This window comes from Neoarius graeffei, chromosome 23, assembly GCF_027579695.1.
Source record: "Neoarius graeffei isolate fNeoGra1 chromosome 23, fNeoGra1.pri, whole genome shotgun sequence".
Classification (NCBI taxonomy): domain Eukaryota; kingdom Metazoa; phylum Chordata; class Actinopteri; order Siluriformes; family Ariidae; genus Neoarius; species Neoarius graeffei.
Genome location: NC_083591.1, coordinates 50,497,105 through 50,508,206, shown reverse-complemented (window position 1 = coordinate 50,508,206; position 11,102 = coordinate 50,497,105). Strand labels below are relative to the sequence as shown.

General features: G+C 42.1%; 1 protein-coding gene across 1 annotated transcript; it reads left to right on the top strand.

The window, feature by feature from the left end:
* The first annotated feature begins 1,439 nt into the window (after positions 1-1,439).
* LOC132871265 (GTPase IMAP family member 8-like) lies at positions 1,440-9,285 on the top strand. Its single transcript, XM_060905386.1, has 3 exons — positions 1,440-1,520; positions 4,446-5,105; positions 7,211-9,285. The coding sequence occupies exons 2-3, from the start codon at positions 4,455-4,457 to the stop codon at positions 8,534-8,536; spliced, it is 1,977 nt and encodes a 658-aa protein (XP_060761369.1). The 5' UTR covers positions 1,440-1,520; positions 4,446-4,454; the 3' UTR covers positions 8,537-9,285.
* Positions 9,286-11,102: the final 1,817 nt, after the last annotated feature.

Genomic DNA, 11,102 nt, shown 5'->3' with positions numbered 1-11,102 from the left:
GGCGGCATCGCGGGGGGGGCGGTGCGAGTGCGAAAAAAAAACGGTCCCAAAAAAAAGGTCCCCCCAAATAAACCCCCGAAAAAAAAACAAGACGGGCGGGGGGGGGGGGGGGGGGGGGGTGAACATTTTGGATGGGGAAGCCCAATACCAAAGTTGCGCAGGTGACGTCATCAGTGTGCATGTGTGTGCCTAACTTGTCGTAGCCCCATAATATGCACAATCCCGCCAGCGGAACGTTGTACTAGTCATCAAAAAGACTTTACTACCATAGTACTACACTACTATGACATTACACAGAGTCTTAAGTAATACGATACAACTTGATCATTGCCATTCTGGTAACAGCAAATTTATAACGGGCCGTGTCCGCGACGTACAACACACGACGAGAAATGTTTAAACGACCATGTAAAGCTGTTAACATTCTGTTGGCTAATACAGAGCCCAACGCGGGGGGGGGGGGCACAAGCGCGGGCGCGAAAAAAAAAAAAACGGTCCCCCCCCCAAAAAAAAGGTTCCCCCCAAAAGAAACCCCCGAAAAAAAAACGAGACGGGCGGGGGGGGGGGGCGCCAGCAGGGGGTTTCGCCCGGGGAGTAAATCACTCTAGGATCGCCACTGACTTTAAGAATACTCTCCTTTTCCACTGTTACCCCAAATATCTCTGTTTACATGTCTCATCTCATCTCGTTATCTCTAGCCGCTTTATCCTGTTCTACAGGGTCGCAGGCAAGCTGGAGCCTATCCCAGCTAACTACGGGCGAAAGGCGGGGTACACCCTGGACAAGTAGCCAGGTCATCACAGGGCCGACACATAGACACAGACAACCATTCACACTCACATTTACGGTCAATTTAGAGTCACCAGTTAACCTAACCTGCATGTCTTTGGACTGTGGGGGAAACCGGAGCACCCGGAGGAAACCCACGCGGACACGGGGAGAACATGCAAACTCCGCACAGAAAGGCCCTCACCGGCCACGGGGCTCGAACCCGGACCTTCTTATTGTGAGGCGACAGCGCTAACCACTACACCACCTTGCCGCCCTGTTTACATGTGTGTTCTCAAATTTATGTCCCACGGGAAGTGGCTTCCAATTAAAGGTTCCGCCCCAATGCAACATAAAACCTATGCATATTATAATACACACACATACTGTTCACAAAATGAACACATAAACCAAAAGATTAATTTCTACCCTCAATATTCAAAATATGATTCATACTATTAAAGTAACTGATGACAGTTATACACGGACTGTAAAATACAGCCATTGAGAGTGCAGTGAAAGAAACTCCCTGAGTAGGGGTACAGTAACAGCTCTCTCTCATTTGGACCCCAATGGCTTTCCACAGTGCAGTACTATTATTCCTTTGCGAGGAAACGAAACTTAAGAGAAGGGGGCTATGAGAGAGAGAGAGAGAGAGAGAAAAGGGGAGGGAGAGAGAGAGAGAGAGAGAAAAGGGGAGAGACACCAAAATTCCGTTTTCTAAGGAAAGGCTTTGTTCGTCATTTAAAAAAGTGAGTTGTTTATGCACTTTTCCTGTTGTTTTATTTGTTCTTTCTTATTGTTAGCTCTGCAAGAATTATTTATTTTTTGCATTTTTTAAATCAGTTAAATAAATCACATCACTCTGGAAAAAATTAAGAGACCACTGCAAAATTATAGGTTTCTCTGGTTTTACTATTTATAGGTGTGTGTTTGAGGAACATGAACATTTTTGTTTTATTCCATAAACTACTGACATTTCCCCCAAATTCCACATCACATTTTTTTGTCACTAAGAGCATTTAATTGCAGAAACAAGTGGTCAAAAATAACAAAAAAAATATGAAGTGTTTTCAGACCTTGAATAATGCATAGAAATCAAGATCTTATTCAATTTTAAACAACACAATACTAATGTTTGAACTTTGGATGAGTTCAGAAATCAGTATTTGCTGGAATATCCCTGATATTCCATGCGTCTTGGCATGCTCTCCACCAGTCTTTCACGTTGTTCTTGGGTGACTTTATGCCCCTCCTGGCGCAAAAATTCAACCGGTTCAGCTTTGTTTCATGTCTGGTGACCATCCATCTTCCTCTTGATCACATTCCAGAGGTATTCAATGAGGTTCAGGTCTGGAGATTGGGCTGGCCATGACAGGATTTTAATCCTGTGGTCCTCCATCCACACCTTGATTTACTTGGCATGGAGCATTGTCCTGCAAGAAGACCCAATCCTCAGAGTTAGGGAACACTGTCAGAGCAGAAGGAAGCAAGATTTCTTCCAGGATAACCTTGTACATGGCTTGATTGATGTCCTTCACAACTAAAATCTGGCCCATTTCAAAATTGCTAAAGCACCCCCAGATCATCACTGATCCTCCACCAAATTTCAAAATGGATACAAGACACTGTGCCTTCTTGTAGGCCTCTCCAGGTCTCCATCTAACCATTAGACTACCAGGTGATGGGGAAAAGCTGAAAATTGGACTCATCAGAGAAGATGTCCTTAATCCAGTCCTCTACGGTCCAATCCTTATGGTCTTTAGCAAACCTCAGCTGCCATTTACTTGGCATGGAGCATTGTCCTGCAAGAAGACCCAATCCTCAGAGTTAGGGAACACTGTCAGAGCAGAAGGAAGCAAGATTTCTTCCAGGATAACCTTGTACATGGCTTGATTGATGTCCTTCACAATTAAAATCTGGCCCATTTCAAAATTGCTAAAGCACCCCCAGATCATCACTGATCCTCCACCAAATTTCAAAATGGATACAAGACACTGTGCCTTCTTGTAGGCCTCTCCAGGTCTCCATCTAACCATTAGACTACCAGGTGATGGGAAAAGCTGAAAATTGGACTCATCAGAGAAGATGTCCTTACTCCAGTCCTCTACGGTCCAATCCTTATGGTCTTTAGCAAACCTCAGCCTGGCTCTTCTTTGCTTCTCATTGATGGACTTTTTTCCTAGCTTTGCATGACTTCAATCCCACCAAGGGGAGCCTGTTTCAAACCATCCTTGCTGTGCACTTAACCCCAGCTGCCATTTGCCATTCTTTTTATAGGTCACTTGATGTCATCCTCCAGCTGTTGAGTGACATTTGAAAGAGTTGATCATCCTGGTCAGTGAAGAGTTGCTTTGACCTTCTGCCAGTGTGTAACTTTGTTGTCCCCAATGTCTGCTGCATGACCTTGTTCTTATGAACTGTAGTCTTTGAAATTTTGAGGATGGAAGCAACCTGAAGCTCACTGTATCCTTCTGCCAGTAAAGCCAGAATTGAACCCTTCTTTTTCTCACTCAAAACTTTTCTCTTTAACTCTTTTGACATGATGAATGAATATTTTTGTATTCCAAATAAATTTAAGGTACTACTAGCCCTGTTTTTGCCATCTAAACTGGTCCTATTGCAAGAGGATAGTGATGGCCACAGCAGTGGTTTTAATACTTTTCCTTGTTAAATAAGATTCGGTTCAGGTGATCTAGGAATCAGTACCTCAAAAGTAAAATGAGGTGTGCTTGTGTTGGAATTCCAGCACAGACGCTGGAATGAAATGGCTGCCGTACAGATACTGACTTAAAAAAAAAAATTGAAGTTGTCCCTTATTTTTTTCCAGATATATATCACGGATCTGAGTGACGTATTTAAATAATATTGGCTGGCAGTGAGTGGAATATCAGATATATTCCATTCAGCTAGTATAATATTGAACGAGTCAAAGACAAGTTGCTGAATGAATATCTGATATACCATGAAAAAAAGCCAGTCAATATTATTATTATAATACCGTACATGCACATTCCTTTCAGGTGTTCAACATGTCTTTCTCTTTCAAAATTCTCTCAAAATCTTCCGTATTTAACGAAGCAAACCTAGTGGTTATGGTTGTTTACAAACTGTCACAGTCACTCAATAGCATGGAAGTTTTACGTCATGTTGTTTTGACAACCATGCAATATCATAAACCATATTCAACGCTCATTCTCTATTGGGTAGAGTGACGTAATACACATAGGATAAGTGATATCCTAACAATATTGCATGCTATCAAACCAAATGAATGAAACCCGCTACAAGGGAATAGAACACATGCTTTTATTCCACCAAAAAAGTGTCCTGTATGTATAATAATTCCTGATATTTCACTCCGATGACTTCACTACCAATATTTTCCCACTGACTTGACGCACATTGTCAAAATAGTGAGCCAGTTCAAAATTAAAATTGTTTTGATTAAGTTGCGTATTTTTTGTCAGTGTGTCTATACAGTAAAAAGAATATTACACAGTGCCATGAAGATATGAAGCTTATCTTCTCGTGTTGAAAAATATTTCACTTGTTTGATTCACTCACTTGTGAAATATATTTACCACTCAAAGATAAACTTCATATCTTCGAGGCACTTTGTAATATTCTTTGTGTTGGTGCTACTAAAGTATAAGTTCGCCTTTCCATCCCAACAGCATCCAGAAATGAGGCGTTCTCAGTTCAGAAACTCTACCAGTCTCCATGGAGCCGTTCAGTCCCCAGGAACTCCGTTACGGTTGGTGCTGCTGGGCAGAACAGGTTCAGGTAAAAGTGCCACTGGAAACACCATCTTGGGTAAAAAATGCTTCCCATCTCAACTGAGCATGAGCTCAGTGACAAACCAATGCCAGAAGGAATCTGGAGTGGTTCAGGGGCGGAGCCTGACACTGATTGACACTCCTGGCTGGTTTGACACCTCCGTCCAGCCAAGTGAGATAACACAGGAAGTGTCAAGATGTCTGACCATGTGTTCACCTGGACCACATGCATTTCTGCTCATCATACCAATCGCTCGCTTCACAGAGGAGCAGCAGAAGACTTTAGATATGATTGAGGCAGCTTTCAAGGAGAACCTCAGTGACCACACGATCATCATATTTACCCGTGAAGACGAGCTGGAAGGAGAGACAATTAAGCAGTTTATATTGGAACAGGGCCAAAGAATCCAGGATGTCATTGCACGATTCGGTGGCCGTTTCTTGGCTTTCAACAACAAGAACCCAGAGAACCGGGACCAGGTGGAACGGCTCCTGAAGAAGCTGGATGAGGTGCTGGAACAGAATGACTACGGTCACTTCACCAACCAGGAAATCAAGGTTGTAGAAAACTGCATATTCTCTTGTCAAATTCAGTCTGCAAGCTAATTTAGTTAATTCACACCCAAGGAGCTTCATATGAAAGTCCCAGTCTTTTCATCAAAGTCCCACTAACTTAATGCAATGTATTCATTCTGACACATTCCTAACCTGCTTAATTGTGATTGGTTAGGTTGCCGTTAACTCAGTCCAAATAACAAATACCTCGAAAAATGCTATTCACCTCAACATGTTGTGTCCTTTTTCTTCAGAGATTTGTGAACGTCAGGCCCAATTAATGGCATGTGCACCGTGCACAAAAAAAAAGTGCAGAGGATACAATCACTTGGGGAACATGTCGGGTCACTACCATGTTCAGTAGTTCTCAAAATACATGTTTCCCTAAACCAAACACCAGTGGCGTGCACAGATAGACACGAGGTGGTGCTCAAGCACCTGCCCCTCTGCCCTCTGTCCAAAAAAGTGCCCTTTTGAATTTTTTTTTTTTTACAGTTTACTGAGGCCAATGTCGACATGATCTTTTAGAAAAGCCGCGGCATTAAAAGCGTGTGTGAAAATTATGTCCCGATGTGTGCCCCCTCCGCACACACACCGGACCTCTGTCTCTCTTGCTCTGTCACGTGAACAAGCGTGCAGTGCATTCAATGTGAGGTTGCAGCAGCATAGCGTCCTGGAAGCCACGGCCTTGTCGTAGCGCAGACAACACATCGGGCAGTCAGTCAGCTCTTCCCCTGCCCCACCAGCCAGGTAACACATGAATCGAGTGAAAATGTATTATTTGCCCTCTAAGCCCAAGCTGTAATTATTTTGTCGTGAAGTAGTCCGTCGCATACAGAAACAACTGCACATAAGTATTATATTTTTTGCTAGACCATTTTCAGATTTAGGAAAACAAAAATTTCTTTTTCTATTTTGTTCAACTAGAGATTCCTGGCAAAGTCAAAAAGCCTTGATGTAATAAATTAACATTATGTGGTTGTTTTACACCTTTAAAAACTAAAACGGGTCAGTGGCGACCCGAACACAAGAGGAGGGTTAAATCTCAGACTTTTATAATAAGGTGTTCCACATGCGCAAAAAAGTGATTAAGTTTATAAATGTAACAGATTACAGTGCCCTTTTTCCCCCCCAGAGCACTTGCCCCCCAAAATGTCTGTGCACGCCACTGCCAAACACTGTTCATCTTTTGTATGTATCTCAAGCACAAATAAAGGTCACACATTTTAATATCTGGTGACACTGAATAATGAAAAGTTATTTTTTAAAAAATACATTTAAAAATTCGTGGGCGGCACGGTGGTGTAGTGGTTAGCGCTGTCGCCTCACAGCAAGAAGGTCCTGGGTTCGAGCCCCGGGGCCGGCGAGGGCCTTTCTGTGTGGAGTCTGCATGTTCTCCCCGTGTCCGCGTGGGTTTCCTCCGGGTGCTCCGGTTTCCCCCACAGTCCAAAGACATGCAGGTTAGGTTAACTGGTGACTCTAAATTGACCGTAGGTGTGAATGTGAGTGTGAATGGTTGTCTGTGTCTATGTGTCAGCCCTGTGATGACCTGGCGACTTGTCCAGGGTGTACCCCGCCTTTCGCCCGTAGTCAGCAGGGATAGGCTCCAGCTTGCCTGCGACCCTGTAGAAGGATAAAGCGGCTAGAGATAATGAGATGAGATGAGATTTAAAAATTCCATTTCAAATCCACAGAAAGACACGGCACCTACCTCTACATTTATAAACTTAATCTGTTGATGGAAAACAGTATGAGTGACAAAATGTGAAGAGCATTGTGTAAAATACAGCCATTGAGAGTGCAGCAAGAGAAACTCCCTGAGTAGGGGTACAGTAACAGCTCTCTCTCTCTCATTTGGACCCCAGTGGCTTTCCACAGTACAGTACTATTATTCCTTAGCGAGGAAATGAAACTTAGATGAAAGGGGGCTACATAGAGAGAGAGACCAGAATTTTGATTTCTGAGGAAAGGTTTTGTTTTTCATTTAAAATAGTGAGTAGTTTATAGACTTTTCCTGTTTTTTTTCTCTCCTTCTCATTGTTCACTCTGTACCCTACACTGTTCTGTTGGTGTTACTAAAATATAAGTTTGTCTTTCCATCCCAACAGCATCCAGAGATGAGGCGAAACTCCACCAGTCTCCATGGAGCCGTTCAGTCCCCAGGAACTCGGCTACGGTTGGTGCTGCTGGGCAGAACAGGTTCAGGTAAAAGTGCCACTGGAAACACCATCTTGGGTAAAAAATGCTTCCCATCTAAAGTGAGCATGAACTCAGTGACAAACCAGTGCCAGAAGGAATCTGGAGTGGTTCATGGGCGGAGCCTGACACTGATTGACACTCCTGGGTGGTTTGACACCTCCGTCCAGCCAAGTGAGATAGCACAGGAAGTGCTAAGATGTCTGACCATGTGTTCACCTGGACCACATGCATTTCTGCTCATCATACCAATCGCTCGCTTCACAGAGGAGCAGCAGAAGACTTTAGATATGATTGAGGCAGTTTTCGAGGAGAAAATCAGTGACCACACGATCATCATATTTACCCGTGAAGACGAGCTGGAAGAAGAGACAATTGAGCAGTTTATATCAGAACAGGGCCAAAGAATCCAGGATGTCATTGCACGATTCGGATGCCGTTTCTTGGCTTTCAACAACAAGAACCCAGAGAACCGGGACCAGGTGGAACGGCTCCTGAAGAAGCTGGATGAGATGCTGGAACAGAACAACTATGGTCACTTCACCAACCAGAAAACAGAGGTTGTAGAGAAAGCACTGGCAATATTGGAACAGAAAAAGCAAGAAAAACTAAATGCATCAATTCAGAAGGCCAAGCAGGAAGTAAAACAGATGGCTGAACGTCGCAAGGCTGATATCATGAAAGCCTTGGAGATAGAGAAGCAGGAGATAGAAAGACGCAAGAGTCAAATCCAGGGTGAAATCTGCCATTTAACAGCAGAAATTCACAAAAAGCATGAAAAACCTTATGGAGAGCTGCAGTTGCTGCAGGAGTCTCTAAAGACTGCAAAAAACAGGCTCAGAAAGCTGGAGAAAGAGATGGAATTAAAGATAAAAGAAAGTGAAAAAAACAAAAGGGACATCGAAAAATGGAGCAAGGAAGAAGAGCAAAGAAGAGAACAAGAAGAGAGAGAAAAAGCTTCAAATGAAGATGAAAGCAAATGGTATTACGATGAAAAATATTTCACTATTCTGAAGTCCCTCATCATTTTTTTGGGAGGCGCTGGAGCTGGATTAGCATTGGGACCTGCACTTTTTTTCACCGCTGCAGCACCTGTGGGACTGGCGGCAGAGTTAACTGCACTGCTCGGACCAGAGCTTGCAGCTGCCGTGTTGGCAGTCGGGACAAAAGCAGCTCCTTTAATGGGTGCAGCAGCAAAGGTAGCTCCATTGGTGACTGGCCTTTGTTCCATTCAGTAACACAAAAGTCAAAGCATATATCTGTCTGATCACGTAAGTTTGGAAAAGTCAGTAATGTTGCCGTCCTCCCGTCCAGGAGTGTAAAACAGGCACAGAAACTAAATCTAAAATATTCTCAGTAACTGAATTGGAAAATATTTTAAAAAAAAGTTTGTATCTGTTTTTCTACTCGAGCAAAATAGACCAATAAATTGATCAGTAATTCTCCATTAGCAAGCTACCAGTTTTACATATCATCACATCGGAGTCCATTTCCTCATTAAGTCCACATATTAGTCCAATATAATCCCAATTAAATCCATTCCAGTTTGTAACACTACAAAATATGAAAAAGTTCAAGGGGGTGAATATTTATGCAAGACACTGCATGGTAAAACCGCAATTTGGATGTGAATATGGTAATAGTAATGAATTGTTCATTTTGTTTTGTAAGTGAAATATATTCAGTCTGGCTGATTTGACATGGTACTAAGTGTATTGTGGCCTGTTACCCCTGAGTTTCACACCGCTGCTCTAATCTGTGTGATGGAATTAGGTCGTATCAGATGCTTGTAGTGTGCAGGAAAAATAAGAAATATGTTATTGGTCTTATTGAATATATTGATTGTCTCATCTCATCTCATCTCATTATCTGTAGCCGCTTTATCCTTCTACAGGGTCGCAGGCAAGCTGGAGCCTATCCCAGCCGACTACGGGCGAAAGGCGGGGTACACCCTGGACAAGTCGCCAGGTCATCACAGGGCTGACACATAGACACAGACAACCATTCACACTCACATTCACACCTACGGTCAATTTAGAGTCACCAGTTAACCTAACCTGCATGTCTTTGGACTGTGGGGGAAACCGGAGCACCCGGAGGAAACCCACGCGGACACGGGGAGAACATGCAAACTCCACACAGAAAGGCCCTCGCCGGCCCCGGGGCTCGAACCCAGGACCTTCTTGCTGTGAGGCGACAGCGCTAACCACTACACCACCGTGCCGCCCCTATATTGATTGTGATAGCAATAAAATTAAGAGAAATTTTAAAAACACAAAATTTTTTTAAAGACGTTTCGGCATATCTCATACCGTCTTCAGTTTAATAAGGAATGACGAGTCTTACATCACATGACAATATATACACCATGAACCAATCAACCAACTACAACACAGATTAAAAAATTAAGATAAAGCATAGGATTCCTCAGGAAACTGAAGATGGCATAGGATATGCCGAAACATGTCTTTAAAAAGTTTTGTGTTTTTTAAATTTTATTACAATCATAATCTCTTTTATTATTCATTTTTGCATCTACTAATCATAGTCGGTGTAGGGCTTGCATTCTTTGCCATCTAGTACAAAGCAATTCTGTCTTTGGGCTTTTCAATGATACAATAATTTCAAAACATTTTACTGCAAACAAAAAAATCAATATAGTAAGTAGAACTGTAATTCTAAATATTTCTATGTTAATACATATTCCTAGTATGTACATGTTCCATTAATCAGATTTATAAGTTTGCATGCAACAAAGTACGTATGGGGTTAGTAGACTATTGTAAGGAATGACAATATATCTTTCATAAATACAATAAATTTTGAATTTTTCCAAATAGTGTCTCATTTATTTTCATTCATACATCTTTGTTTATGAATGTCTGTCTTTTATTTACACATCTTTGTTACCTCGCCCGGGACGGAGTCCACCAGGGGGCGAGGTATTGTTTTCGGTGGGGTTTTTTCTTAACGATATTCTGGGAAAATGGTTGGATCAATATTCTTGAAACTTTCAGGATAGATGGGCATTGGTCTCAAATAGAACCTCCAACATTTTGAGGGTCATCCGGTCAAGGTCACCAAAAAGGTCAAAATCATTTTTGTTGTGGCTACTGCCTCATATAGAGGCGCTAGCCACTACGTCATCGTGCTGTAAGAATGTAAGAGTGTAACGATCGTGCACTGTGCATGCGCATACATGTATTCCAATTAAAATGGCCGGTGAGTGTATACAATTCGGTTCACCATTCGAAATAAATGGACTAGACTAAAGAAATTGCTTTCAGACATGTTTATGCTTATTACAGAGGGAAAGTGCGTTCCACAGAGTTCTAGCGCCGGGCCATTTTCGGGAAATAAAGGTTTGGGTCATGGCGACAGCGTGTGTAAGCCTCGGTTCAGAGGTTTTACTGTAAGAGGTAAGAGTCGAATAATATAAAGTACAGACACTTGGTATATTTTACTTCTGTGATTTTTAAATTATTCATTTTTGGATTATGTTTCATTTTTGTGGCTACTGCCTCACAGAGTAAATATGAGGGCAAGTCACAAAGTTCTAAGACAAATTTAAAAAAAATCTTTATTTATGAAAATAACAAAAGCTATTTCTTTACATATCCTTCATTTAAGTTTAAACACTTCTGCAAGCGGTGTTTCCATCGGAGAATTCCTTCTTTGTAGAATTCTGGGGGATATCTTTCACACCTTTTGAAATTATAACATCTGTCTTAGAACTTTTTGACTTACCCTCGTATATATGCTACAGTATATGGACATGGTATCAGAAAACAATTTTATTTATAA

Coding starts and splice junctions, on each gene's coding strand:
- LOC132871265 (XM_060905386.1), top strand. CDS start 4,455: ATGAGGCGTTCTCAGTTCAGAAACTCTACCAGTCTCCATGGAGCCGTT. Junction 5,106..7,210: donor TCACCAACCAGGAAATCAAG/GTTGTAGAAAAC, acceptor CCATCCCAACAG/CATCCAGAGATGAGGCGAAA.